Below are 14,850 nucleotides of genomic sequence, written 5' to 3' on the forward strand. Positions count from 1 at the left end.
AAAACACATTTTTTTCGAAAATTGTTTTTAAAGTTTTTAAAATTGTAATAAAAGATAATGAGGCAAAAACCGACGTGTCGTCATTACTGTGCAGTAAATATACATATAATTGAAATGATAATTTATTTGCTTACATGTGTTTTATTTAATACGGGCTCGAAATCATAACACACACGCCACCCATTCTTCAGAACTAGCATTGCAGTTTGAATGAAATAATGATATTTAATTCATTTTGTGCAACCATCAGATTGTATTTAAAAATTAAGATGGACATCTCCGAATCACAACGACGAATACGCTTAAAAAATAATATCTGTAACACTTTAGTGTAAATACTAATTAAAAAGAATCTCGGCGACAAAAACTTCGACATGGATTCTAAAATAAATTTATTTATTTAAGGATTACCAACAGGGTTTACAGTAAGACATAAAATAACATTGACATGTATAGAGCAATTGATAACTGCAACTCTAATTAGAGGCAATCACAGCATGCGTATATCAACAGAGATTTAACAATACTAATAAAAAATAATAAAAAATAAAAGAATATATAAAATATAAAAAATAATAAAATATAATAATCATCATACAAAATTCACGCTGGAAAAATTCCCTTGATAAATGTGATCAAACAAAACAGAATTTATTAAAAAATTATGTGTTTCGGGCAGCCCTGAAAACCAAACCCATGATATATCTTGATTCGATGGGACACGCTGCCTGTGCGGTGGCGCGATTTATCGCACATTTGGCGCAGTACCGCTACTTTAGTGCTAACTGGACATCTTGTGGGGTAACTGCACTAATTATTTACACGCAAATATTTTATTTAAAAAATTAGAAGAATATTTTTGCTTTTTTTTATTTATTGCTTTGATGAGTGGACGAGCTCACAGCCCACCTGGTGTTAAGTGGTTACTGGAACCCATAAACATCTACGACGTAAATGCGCCACCCATCTTGAGATATAAGTTCTAAGGGTCTCAATTATAGTTACAACGGCTGCCCCACCCTTCAAACCGAAACGCATTACTGCTTCACGACAGAAATAGGCGGGGTGGTGGTACCTGGAACGGGAGAGGGAGAGCTCTTCTTCCCTCTCGGCGCCGTGCCGCCGCCGTCGGGCCGGGGGTCGGAGGAGGGCGTTTGTCCAGCTCCAGCCCCTATGAGGAGGCAGTCTCCTCCCGGTGATGGTCACGGGGCGACCTAAGGGGGTTGAGGCTGCGCCGCACGCTACCGTCACTCTAGCGCGCTGGCACCAGGAGGACGGGACGGCGCGTCGGCGGCCGCGGACTGCGATGCGGTCCGCATTTTCGTCGTCGCTGTCGTCGCCGAACATACTGTTGAAGAGCAACCCGGTCGGCGGTGTATCGCGTTCCGACCCGGCAGGCTGGTTCTGGCCCAGCGGGGTATCCCGGAACACCAGCGGCACCGCCCGGGCGGCCTGGTAGGGCCGCCGTACCGCGGAGACTGACGTCGTTGGTCGTCGACTATCGCCTCGACGACCTGTCGGTCGGGCGTCCTCGGGGTGGCGCCGCGTGTCTGGCTGTAGTGTTGACCGCGGGAACCCCCCTACTCTGAACGGGTTCTGACCCCGGACGGAGATCGGACGTCGGGTGTAAGAGTGCAGGGGAGTCGTTTAGTGGGATGGCCCTAAAATCCTTGGGCCCGCGATCTGCTCTCAACACCTGCAGATCGTTGAGTCTCACATACCCCGCGCGCCCCCTAGGCGCGGGGACCTCGTAGGAGGTTCGGCCCGTGGCCCGAAAAAAAAAAAAAAATTAGTGTGGTGGTACCTACCCGTGCGGACTCACAAGAGGTCCTACCACCAGTAAATAATAGCAACCGGTTGCATTGTATAAGCGAAATGATTACGATCACTTCGTCTTAAGTAACTTGTGCCGGTAATAAAATAAATTCGTTAATATCTACTTACCTTTTTTTTCCTACCTTAGCTGATAGCCTTGAGAGGCTATTTCAGCGTAACCTTAACTAGTAGGTGAGCTCACGGGCCTCAAACCTGACGACGTTGCTAATACGAACTCTAGCAAGAGCCGTGCTTCGCAGAATCTACCACCGGATCAGAAATGCGACTCACTGAGAAGATCCGGCGAGAAACTCAGTGGGCTGTGTCTGTGGGTTAATTTACTCGAGCGTCGTCGAGCCCTTCGTCACAAGCGACCGGTTCGACGAGAACGATGACCGGTGCTTGAGGTACCTAAAAGCACCGTTAGTGGATCGGGAGGATCCGAAATGACGTGCTGCCTACCAACCTTGAGCACCGAACCACTAAAGGCACATATAAAAATTGCAAGTAGGAAGCGGGTGAAAACGCATTATTGATTAATAATTGAATAGCTGGGTCACGGGTGCTATCTTTGTGTGTTACGAAAGATCATAAATTGCTTTCCAATTAAAATAAGATGTCACCTCTCTCTGGCACCTCATTCGCATGAGAACGGGGTATCGCCTCGCTTATTAGTTCCTTTAACGTGGCGCCAGTCGAAGAAAAACTTGTAAAAAACAGAGCCGCTAAGCAGTACCGAAATGTTGATGCCATTACAGCAGAGCGAATGCTGTAAATAACGCGTCAACGGGGCGACAACTTGATGTCTCTATAAACTAATTCCACATTTAACAGTCAGATTTCCTCTTGAATATGTTTTCAGGGATACTCACAGACAACTAAACACCATATCTCAATTACTAAACGTCATTAACGGACACCATCTCCTATCGGGAATCGAACCTGAACCCCCATAGGTCGACAATATGACTAAACCTTAGACTGAACTAGAAAATTGACGTACTGAAAAAAAGACCATCAAAAAAAATAAAAAGGCTTTGTCAATAATCCGGTGATTCACCCTAAGAACCCGTTTAGCGTCAATACATGATTGACCTAAGGGCCGAGCGCTGTATCGAATCCCTTTAGTCTTGTTTTAACAAATTATCGTACCATCTCGTGCGGTCAACGATTTATTGAATCAATAACTCGTTTATAATTGTTCGCCGAAGTAGCTATGTGTTTTGTTCGCGGATATGTCTGGCCACCATTTGCAGGTCTTCCAAACGGTACTGGACACTTAAGCTAGATACAAAACAAAGTCTCGTCGCCCAAAAGATGTCTTGACAGATTCTCCGGATCCGCTCGCGGTGGTTTTAAGCTTTTTAAGGCTCCGATCGTCGTCCTTGTGAAACTTGTCAATTAGCTCATAGATACAACCCCCACCGATTTTCTCACCGGTTCTTCTCAGCGGGTCGCGATTCCGATCTGGTGTTAGATTCAGCGAAGCTCTGTTCCTAGGAACAGTGTTAGCAATTCACTCAGGTCCGCAAGTAGTTGGATAGACTACCAACGATTATATTACGGTTAAAGTTTAAATTAACTCCAAAATCAACAAACAGACAGACCTTTTTATAATTAAAAATATATATTTTATGTTTTCTTATTTGTTTAAACAAGATCGATTTATCATGTTTTGGAGAAAACCACATTTTTAATACGAGCTTCCGTATAAATTAAAATTAATCATCTTTCAGGCACCGTTCACACGATAAATTAATTGTTTTGTAGTGTTCATCTTCACCAGATAAGCCTAGGTCCCCCACCTGATGTGATAGTGGTAATTTGAGCAAAGAACATCGCAACGTAAACTACATTCACTTTTTTCATGAGCATCATTTTATTTCCGGGATAAAATGTAGCCTATGTCACTATCCTAATATAATATTTGAAATGGCAAACCCGGTTTTTGCATTTCAACGTGTTAGGACAGACACACATCATATTTACTCAGATCGCGATTCTCAACACCGCGATTCCGCCTCTTCAGGTATGACCCTCGCTTCGGCGACGCCTGGGACAGCTCTCGTTACGGGATGCTTCACTACCTGCTGATTATGATGAGCTCATGGGCGATAGTGTGCGACGTGCGGGATGAGGTAAAAATTCTATTATTACACCTATATCTCATCATTCGAACCGAAATGCAATTGGACCAAAATGGGCAGAATAATGGTACTCACCTCATAGTACACCAGAACACATATTATGTTGAGAAAAACATGTACGCTAATGTATCACTAATTGCAGGCTTGTAGCATACGTGATTTCTGGTAAAGTGTAGTTACAAATATCAGCGAATCCATTATCAAAGCAAATCAAACAGATTGAACATAAGGAAAATGCTCAATTATGAGAACAAAGCGTCCAGAGAAGAACTAATAAAAACTAAACTATATTTTGTGGTATCGTGGTAGTTGCGGAATTACCACGCGACAGTTAAGATTTGGACTAATTTGGATACATTTTTTTTATGATTTACAGAAATTAAATATTTATGATGAAATATATATTATGTATTATTTATTATAAATACGTACAATATCCAAAAAAAATTTGTGCAAACAAAACGTTTAAGTTTGACTGGGAGATGTATGGAAATGGTAGTGCAAGGTAGAGGGGGAAGAGGTCGACCGAAGAAGACATGGATCGAGCGTGTGAATGACGATATGAGAGATAGAGGAGTGAGTGTTGAGATGACGGCTGATAGAAGAGAATATAAGAGAAAATTAGCTGTGCCGACCCCACCTAGTGGGATAAGGTGGAGAAAAACAAGAAGAAGAAAACGTTTCCCTAGCTCACGATGATCGGAATAAGGACGATATAATTGGGACAATAGTGCACAAATCACAAATTTATAAAACGCTTAACAAAAAAATTGTAATTAATCTGATTGTGTGGCGATCGAATTTGAATGGCCTATTGGCCGCTAATGTGTAGATCCGCCATTGAACTAAGTACCAAACTTTTAACCAGTTTTTATTCACATATTACCTTCCATCAACAACTTTACACAACGACCTCAACAATGATTATTGTTGATCGAAGCATATTACACACGCAAAAGTTCATTCAAGTCTACCTGCTGAATACAACAAATAAAACCTTACTCCTAATACCATATCTATAGATATATATTACAGTTAGAATATGTACATTTCAATCAGATTAGTCAGAACAGCCGACCCCGTCCCGACTCTGTCTGGTTCGTATATTCTCTGAACACTACATAAATCAACTGAAGCGAAGCGCCGAGGCCGTCAGAACCCCTACCATTTGTTCTAACATACGAGTGTGTCAGTTTTTTTTTCTACCTATGCTGATAGCCTTATAGGCTATTTTAGATTTACCCTAGCGTGTAGGTGAGCTCGCGGGGCTCAAACCGGAAGTATTGCAAACATTGGCCCTATCAAGAGCAGTGCTTCGCAGAATCTACCATCGGATCGGAAACCCGACCCACTGAGAAGATCCGGCGAGAAACTCAGTGGGCTACGTGTCAGCTTAGTGATACAATCATAGATTATAGACTAATAGGCTTAGAACATATACGATTAACAGAATATTTTATATGATCTAGTTTATTAATACAATTCAATATGTGATATGATAATTAAAAAAATTGGCGTAGAAATTAAACAATTATATTTTCTTAGTTCGAAGTAAGAAATATTTGGTATACAATTAAAATTGCGGACTTCGGATTACCAAGATTACGATAGAACAATCAATTCAGTATAAAAATTGTTGAAATCACTCACGAACCTGGCTAAGAAAATGACCAACAATACTTAATAACAATAACTATGTATATCATATGTGGCTAGAAACAAGGGATAGGATAAAAAAACAAAAAGTATTAAACGATGACATAATACACGTATTTAAGAAGCAACGAAGTAATTTGTAACTACGGCAATCTCGTTGACTAAATCGACGACAGTTCATTAGTAGGAGACGCAATTCAAGACAATGATCTCGTCCGGCCGACGGGTAATCTCGCTACTTTGTTATGTCACTGGACTTAGGAAGCCGTGACATCACGTCGACTCGTAAGCCTTCAACACAGCCTCTTGTGACCCGGATTTTTAGAGGGTTCTTTAAAATAATTAGGTTCGAACAAAACGATGGTAATCAAACAGCAGTCGATCTTGATCGTGTCGCATTGCTATAGTGGACTGAAAGCAACTGTCGATTTTACTGAGGCATTTAAAAGTTGTTTTTAGGCTACTGGAAATAAAGTCTTGTTTGCCCTTAACCCATGTTATTACCCTTTTGTGGATTTGGCGCAACAAACCCTTTTTTTATGATTTTACCTTTCAAGCGATAATATAATAACACCCGATATTTTTTTTTTCCGTATGGCTCCTATCTGTTACTGATTACCGAAGTCCACAGACGCGAAAACATGATTTGATAACATGATAATATCATCATGTCATCAAATCATAATCAACATTTCCATTTTTGCTTCTGTCGCGAAATAGTCTGGCATTCCGGTTTGAAAGTTAGGCCAATTGTACAGTGCGATTCAGAATTCGACCTCATGTCTCAAGGTGATGTCTGTGGGCTCTGATAACCATTTTACAATAGGTAACAAAAAACTTCTCCCGTCTACGCAATATGTTAATGGATAATTGTGTTGATTGATGTCTTCTCACTCTTCAAACCGAATGACTGCTTCACGGCTGATGTCAGCAGAATCGTAGTGGCTACCAATACCCATCACGTTCCAGTACAAAATATTTGCCTTTCGCCACAGGTAAAAACTACTCTGACAAGCGCGAAATAAATGCGCTTGTTCAACTCCCTATGTTGAATAAGTTTAAGAACAAAGTAAAGTAATTATGATGAATGTCAGGATTGCGCCTATGAGGGGGCGACTATGCACGATCTCATGTAACATGTGAACAAGAAGCTTCAACACAACAAAACTAACTAGTCTGGTCGTAGCTTAACTATTCTGTCAATTTGGACAAATTAAATCGACATACTTGTTAGTAGGCCATCGTAAGGGACTTATTCCTTTTGTCATGTTGCATCAGCCGGTAAACGACCTCGCAGTCCTGATTCTGATTATTGAATTTGATAGACGTGTAAGTTGCTTCATGTAAATGCCGTCACTCCGTGAGACCAGATTACACAATGCAAAGTCTCCATTGCATTGTGTAACGGGTGTCCCATTATTAAAACCGGACCTCATGGTTACTTTGCGGCAGAAAAAAGCAGTATGACGATACCTACCCGTGTGGGCTTACGATGCGCTCTACCATCAGTTTTTAAGTACGGGAGATGGACGGGAAGATAAGTGAATGAATGAATGAATGGGATATTACACTTAGGGACTTAGGGATAGGACTAAATACAAAGCACGGTAACGGTAGGCAGCACGTTGGCTCTGCCCTTGGTATTGCTGACGTTCATGAGCGACGGTAACCACTTACCATCAAGTGGAGCGTACGCTCGTTACCTACAAGGGTAATAGGAATAAGAAACAAAGCAGCATCTCAAGGAGCCGAGTATCGTTATTGTGATAGTAGCTTAAGTAATTCACGAACACGCTGAATCGCGATTATCAGAACGATTACTTCTGGCAAAGATATGTACTTGGAGTCAGTTGATATGTAGAAAGAAAGAAAGAAGAAGAAAGAAATCGTTTATTCGCTAAGCATAGTGAAAATGAGTTATTACTTATGTTAAAAGCAGCGCGTATGATTGGTCATTATTTGACATGCGAATTTTAGTGCAGTGCAAGATATTATGATATTATATAATTTATTTTTCATTCATCCATAATTCAATAAAGCATGGAATAATTTAAATAGACATTGAGATGTATACTTGGTCTCAAAATGCGGAAAAGATTGTCCCATTGTCTTATGTGTTTCGGTTTTAACACAATATTGAAAATTCATACTCACTAATTATGTAAAATATTTTATGTCAGTTAATACATAAAGCCGTCCTATTATCCTGTGGTTGCATTGTCGTCATTTGGTGGTAGTGCGCGGACGCAGTCTCTACGCGTCCTCAGTCGCGTGACCTCTACTCTTAACGAATTTCACAGGTGAGTTTATGTGATGCATTGTTTTTTATGATTTGCCTTGCCGACCACAAATCATGGTAGGATAGTAGTACCTTTGCACATTAGAGTTACGTGCCTCTCATTTTTTGGCATTTTTTTAAATAAGCACCGTAAAAGTATACTTCTAACCCATCCAATATCACAATTTACAATCCATTACCACCTTTTTTTTATTGCATGGATTGGTGGACAAACTCACAGCCCACCTACACAGACCATAGACATCTAGAACGTAAATATAGTTACAACGGCTACCTCACACATCAAACCGAAACGCACTACTGCTTCACGACGGAAAGAGGCTGGGTGGTTGTACCTACCTTTGCGGAGTCATAAGAGGTCCTACCACTACTACCTACCAGCATATTATTATACCACTCAACTCGCAATTGTGACTTACCTACATTTATCTACCTAATCGCTGGTATCCTCGAGGGGTTATTCCAGCTACGCACAGTTTGGTAAATGAGCCACGAGGCCCAATCTGGGAGGACTTGCTAACAGTAGCCCTAGCAAGAACAGTGCTTCGCTGAATCTGCCACCAGATTGGAACCGCAACCCATTGAGAAGTTGCGGCGTGAAACTCAATGCGTTGCGTCTATTGGCTAGTGTGGCGGCTAGCCATCATACAACACAATCTCTTAATCTCGCTTACAACTTTCTCAAGATAAGCTTGCATATACACAAGTTCCAAACAACAACATTCGGACCGTCGGTCTACCCAGCAATATCACCCACTCAGTGAAAGATCTTCCCTTTATCGTGTACCTACAATTAGGTTGCTCATCGAACTCTTGTGCACATTGACAAGAAGGAGGACCAGTGCTTGAAGTGCCTAAAATCACTGAGAGCAAATCAGCAGGTTCCAATAGGACTTGCTTAGGAGGACGGCGGCTTTGCGTTGCCCTGTCGCCTAATTGGAAATGTAGTTTGAAGGGGCCACGATTAGGGCTTTATCGTACCGTGCTGCTTTTTCGAAGAAACAGTTACTAGCTGCATAAAGTGCTATTAAAAGATTCGATGATACCTGACAGATATTTAAAAATAAAAATTACCTATACAAAAATCATACAATTCATCAATTGGTGAAATGACGTTAGTCTGTTCGGGCGTTATTGGGTTATGTGACCCAGAACTTCTCTAATCACTATTCATTCAGTATATACAATCAGTATGACCTGGGTCTATCCTATCACTAATTATCTGACTTTTCTTTACTTTACTAACAGTGGTACTTGTTTGGCTTATTTTTTTAAGTTTCTTGTTTTGGCCCGACCACGATTCTCTCGTTGTGAGGTCACAAGGGCTAGTAACTGTATTAAACTTAATAGTCCTGTCCCTATTTCATAAGAGAGCCTATCAAATGACAACAAGGATTTTCATGAAATATGCCTTCATTTTGGTCGGTGCAGATGCAGGCGTTCTCAATTTAATGGCATAATTTGATCATTCTATAATTTCTTCTGCAGAACCAGCATAAAAATGACGGTTAAGAAACGAACATCCGACCTGACGAGCTTAGAGCGATTCAACATGTACTACAGGGAGAAGGAACCACCTCTAACCGGATCCCAAAAAGTGAAACGGTTCATCTGGAACCCGAAGACCAGGCAGTTCTGTGGAAGAACAGGATCTAGTTGGTGTGAGTAGGTTTCTTTACTGGTGAAATCGGCAGATGCGCTGGTTCATCTGGTGTCAGTTTTTTTACTGGAGCCAATAGACACAAATTACGTACAAAAGAAATACGATACACTGTGGCAGCTCAGGTCTACATTGTTGAAGACCTTTGTGTGTGTTTGTGTGTGATAAGATAAGTATACCTGCCTTAGGACCCTTTGAGTATTGCGCGTTGTTGCAATGTTGATCGCGGTAATCCCCTTATCCCGCCCGGGCTCTGACCTGAGGGACAGTCCAAGCTGTTGAGTTCCACATACTCCACACGCCCCCTAGGCGCGGGCACCTCGTAGGAAGTTTGGCCTCAGGCCCAGAAGAAATGGAAAAAACGAAAAAGGATCCCTCGAGTGTACCAAAAAGTCCCATGACTACATCTGGTATCTTATTAGGCCACAGGCATTTGATATCGATTTCTGAAAATATTCAGAGTCGTTATTCGTGTTCGTTGTTTTCGTAACTAGTAGTATACGAGGATGTTATTAATGTCGCCGATATTAGTTAAAGGCTATGTAAAATGATTTATTACGTCCATAATAAACTAATGCCATCGTAAAAGAACCAGACATCGTTAAATTAGATCTTCTTCCAATATAACACCATCTAGCCCTAAAACTCCAAAAGACTTAGACATTACAAGTAGCTGGCGACACCCAGTTACCATACAACCCGGAGCGGAAGTCCCGACGGTCGCTGAATTGGCACAATGAGATCATTGCTATACATCCTGTGCGGCGCTCTGTACTGACCCTGGCGGGCTCAAACCGGACTAGACGTTGTAATGTTTCTCATAATTCAAATAGCTATGAGTAATCTTGTAAGTCTTTCCGGATTTACTTTGCCGTTTTTAAATGTAATCTCAGATTGACTGTGTGTGTTTGTATTTAAGCATTCTGCAGACAAAAATAAAAGAAAACACAACAATTATCATATCATCCTGTCCGTGTCCATTTCTCTCGGATACTGTCGACAGTGTACCATTAACACTATTGACACATAATTTGTATAAAATGTAACGAAGAATTAGAGGGAATATTATCTTCTTATAATAACAGCACAACGCGATAGTCAACCTGTAGTAGGACGTAATGTCTATCGAATTCTGCCACGAAGCCGCTATGTGTTCCTAATCTAAGGTTGGAACAAACGTCATACAATTCAGATGAGAATACGACTTAATTTCGTGGTCTGAGTTGCTCGTATAGTTAGATCCATACCTCCTGCTCAAACATCATTATTTCCTAAAGAAACAGAAACACTAGCCTCGAATAAAATAAAATAAGCTACATATTTATTTTCTAAACAGACTCCAAAATGCAAAAATGCATTGATATTTATATTGTTTCGCAGCAAAAATAGCTTTGTTCTATTTTATCTTCTACTCCGCACTCGCCATCCTAGTCGCTATCTGCATGTGGACGTTCCTCCAGCTTTTGGATGCTAGGCAACCGAAATGGCAGCTCGAGAGAAGCATCATTGGCACTAACCCAGGGCTGGGCTTCAGGCCAACGCCTCCGGAAGTCGCCAGCAGTGTCATCTGGTACAAGGGAAATGACCCAGGCAGCCAACAGTTCTGGGTTAAAAAGCTATCCACCTTCTTAGCGGGTGAGTTTGAATTATTAATACTTTTTTTCTAACCGTACCATTATATTTAATTTCGCTTGGAATAGTACTTGTATCATCAGTACCATCTAGTTCAATTCTCTAACTAGGTCGTACCCTCATTGAGAAACCTCATTACCAACACAAACTAATATGCTTACCTCATCCACTGGATACCAACCCAATCACGATGTTCGACCAGCCCATACCGTGGGCCCCGAAGGTCAAATATTTAGGCGTCACCCTCGACAGTAGGATGACATTCCGCCCGCACATCAAGACGGTACGCGACCGTGCCGCCTTTATACTAGGACGTCTCTACCCGATGATATGTAGGCGAAGTAAAATGTCCCTTAGAAATAAGGTGACACTCTACAAAACTTGCATACGCCCCGTCATGACCTATGCAAGTGTAATGTTCGCTCACGCGGCCCGCACTCACTTAAAGTCATTCCAAATTATTCTATCCCGTTTTTGCAGGATAGCCGTCGGAGCCCCGTGGTTCGTCAGGAACGTCGACCTCCATGACGACCTGGACTTAGAGTCCACCAGTAAGTATATGCAGTCGGCGTCGATGCGCCACTTCGATAAAGCGGCACGACACGAGAACCCTCTCATCGTGGCCGCCGGTAACTACATTCCCGATCCTGCGGACAGAATGGAAAGCAGTCGACGTCGCCCAAAACACGTCATCTCGGATCCTCCCGATCCACTAACGGTGCTTCTAGGTACTTCAAGCACCGGTCACCGTTCTCGTCGAACCCGTCGCTTGCGACGAAGGGCTCGACGAGTAAATTAACTCTCAGACACAGCCCACGGAGTTTCTCGCCGGATCTTCTCAGTGGGTCGCGTTTCCGATCCGGTGGTAGATTCTGCGAAGCACGGCTCTTGCTAGGGTTCGTGTTAGCAACGTCATCAGGTTTGAGCCCCGTGAGCTCACCTACAAAAGTTAGGGTTACGCTGATATAGCCTCTCAAGGCTCTCAGCTTAGGTAGGGAAAAAAAAAAAAAAAAGTGTTAGTATTAATGAGTTTAGCAGCGCCTGAAGAACCAGTTTTATTGTAAATCCTGATTCGCGTTAAATGCTAATTAACAGTCATGCGTACCGGCTTAGAGGGTGGTCGTCTTTCAATCCAATTGAAAACTTCACCATTATGTCTCAAAGTCGATGACGGAATTCAATTTTCGGTGTCTATAGGCACTGATAACTACTTAACAACAGATGGACAGACGAAACACTTTTCTCGTTGTAATTCCATAATAATTAAAAAAAGAGTGTGGCATTTTGTGAAATATCTTAAACTAATAGGACAACTATTGGAGCAAACGGTTGAAAATCCGATGACATAAAACGCTTTAACTCCAATTTACAATCCAACAGCGTACAAGCGCGATGGCAAAAAAGCTGGTGCGGGCCAGAACATCCACAACTGTGACTTCAAGCTTCCTCCTCCAGCTGGGAAAGTCTGTGATGTAGACATCAGCGCGTGGGGACCTTGCGTGCAGGACAACTATTTCGGCTACCACAAATCGACACCCTGCATCTTCCTGAAGCTAAATAAGATCTACGGTTGGAGACCGCAGTTCTACAACAGCTCTGACAATCTTCCTAAAGACATGCCGGAGGACTTGAAGGAGCACATCAGGAACATGACGGCGTATGATAAGAACTACGTATGTGTCAAATTTACTATTAGGTACCTCAAATTTGGGTACAGTTTAGGAAACGTTTAGTTGGTGTATTTTAAGTACAGAGGAAAAAACCCTCTAATATTGCCTGTCAGTGTAGTAGGATTTTGTGTCACAATTTTTTTAATTATTATTAGTGCCTCAAAATGTCGCTGCAAATTTATTTAATAATTCAAACTAATGATGTTTTTAGAAAATTTGTTTTTTTGTTTGTTTGTACCTATTATAAAATTTTCCAAATGAATCATTAGTTATGACTCCATTTTTCATCTGTGTGTTTTTGGTAGAAGGTGCTATGAATCAATTTTAATAAGTAGATAACACTATCCTAATTCATAGGAGTGCAAAGCAATAATACAATACTTACTGTGTGCTGAAAATCTAGGTACGATAATTTGGTACTGGAAACTTTTCTATGGCATAAACGCTAGCCTTAAAATGAGCTACTGCGTCCCTGTTATCTGACCGAGGCCCATTGACTCAGGTCAATTGCTAGTACTTAACTAAATTTATACATTGTTCCAGCTAAACATGGTTTGGGTTTCCTGCCAAGGCGAGAACCCAGCTGATCGCGAGAATATTGGTCCCATACAGTACCTACCTCACCGAGGCTTCCCGGGGTACTACTTCCCCTACACCAACCAGGAAGGATACCTGAGCCCTCTTGTAGCTGTGCACTTGCAGAGACCTAAGAGTATGTATTATAATTATTCAGGTATTTACGAATCACTATGAACACACTTATATTCACTTTACATTTATTTTATTGACTTTCAAGACAGACGACGAGTGTAAGGTTCACGGGCCAAGCCCAAAAGCCTAATTTGGATACATTAAAAGTATTAAAAAAAACGACTAAAAATAATCCATGGATATCAGAAACAACCATTTTATGAGACAAGATTAAACACTTCCAAATCTCGATAGTCAAACATCTTTAACAAATACGCCTCGAACCGCGAAAGGTTTCCCGGTCCCATGGACTCCTAGCTCACTAACCAGCTTTCTAACAAGGATAACGCATTTACCTTTATAGTAACAGGTGTCTATAATTTCAGCTGGCATGCTAATTAACGTTGAATGTCGTGCCTGGGCGAACAACATCAAGTATGAGAGACTTGAAGCCATGGGCTCTGTACACATCGAGATATTGATCGAGTAGAGTGTACAAACAGCAGACACGCACAAGATAAAGAAGTATATAGACGTATATATTAATAATTAGAGAATAAAATTTCTTGTATTTACTTACTTGTTATTTGAGTGAGATTGAATAGTAAAACATAATTAATTTTCAGAATTACTTAATTTCATTGTAAACTCGTAAGCCTTTAAGTCTAAATTTCATTGCATCACTTGCCTACTATTCAAACCGGAGAGCTGGACTGCTTTGAATACGGAGTAGATGGGTGGTATTTACGCACATCACAGTACGCCCCACCAGTAATGTAAACAATTCCCATAGACATAGCTCACTGAGTTTGTCACCGGATCTTCTCAGTGAGTCGCGACTCCCATCCGGTGATAGATTCACGAAGCATTGCTCTTGCTAGGACTAGTGTTGTCAAATTTTCTCAGGTGAGCTCACCTACCCGTCCGCGCCTATCTGTAATAGTCCCTTAGGCTTCCAGCGAATAGAAAGAAAAAGAAAAAAAAGGAAACAATTGCGCATGTTTATAATTTTTGCGTGTTTGATTTTTAATACACGATGTCATTAGTCGACAACGACACGATTTTCACAAATGAAAATTCTTAGGTTGTGGTAAGGCGCTCACTCTTGGCTTGCGTAATTTTAAAATGCTACTTTTGTTTTGTATCCATATTTGTTTGTTTATTTTTGGCGATTGAAAAAACAATATAATGATTTAAAAAAAAACAGTCTGCTTTTTGTTTTGCCAGAACATCTAAGCGGCTTTTTGAATCTGAATCCAGCAGTAAAAAAAGTTCTTTTAA

General features: G+C 41.2%; 1 protein-coding gene across 1 annotated transcript; it reads left to right on the top strand.

The window, feature by feature from the left end:
- Window positions 1-7,764: 7,764 nt before the first annotated feature.
- LOC114239357 (sodium/potassium-transporting ATPase subunit beta-2) lies at window positions 7,765-14,197 on the top strand. Its single transcript, XM_028169517.2, has 6 exons — window positions 7,765-7,918; window positions 9,406-9,578; window positions 10,958-11,212; window positions 12,590-12,882; window positions 13,423-13,591; window positions 13,956-14,197. Exons 2-6 carry the CDS (start codon window positions 9,419-9,421, stop codon window positions 14,057-14,059), a joined length of 981 nt encoding a protein of 326 aa, XP_028025318.2. The 5' UTR covers window positions 7,765-7,918; window positions 9,406-9,418; the 3' UTR covers window positions 14,060-14,197.
- The last annotated feature ends 653 nt before the right edge of the window (window positions 14,198-14,850 follow it).

This window comes from Bombyx mandarina, chromosome 04 (assembly GCF_030267445.1).
Source record: "Bombyx mandarina strain Sakado chromosome 04, ASM3026744v2".
In the NCBI taxonomy this organism is placed as follows: Eukaryota; Metazoa; Arthropoda; class Insecta; order Lepidoptera; family Bombycidae; genus Bombyx; species Bombyx mandarina.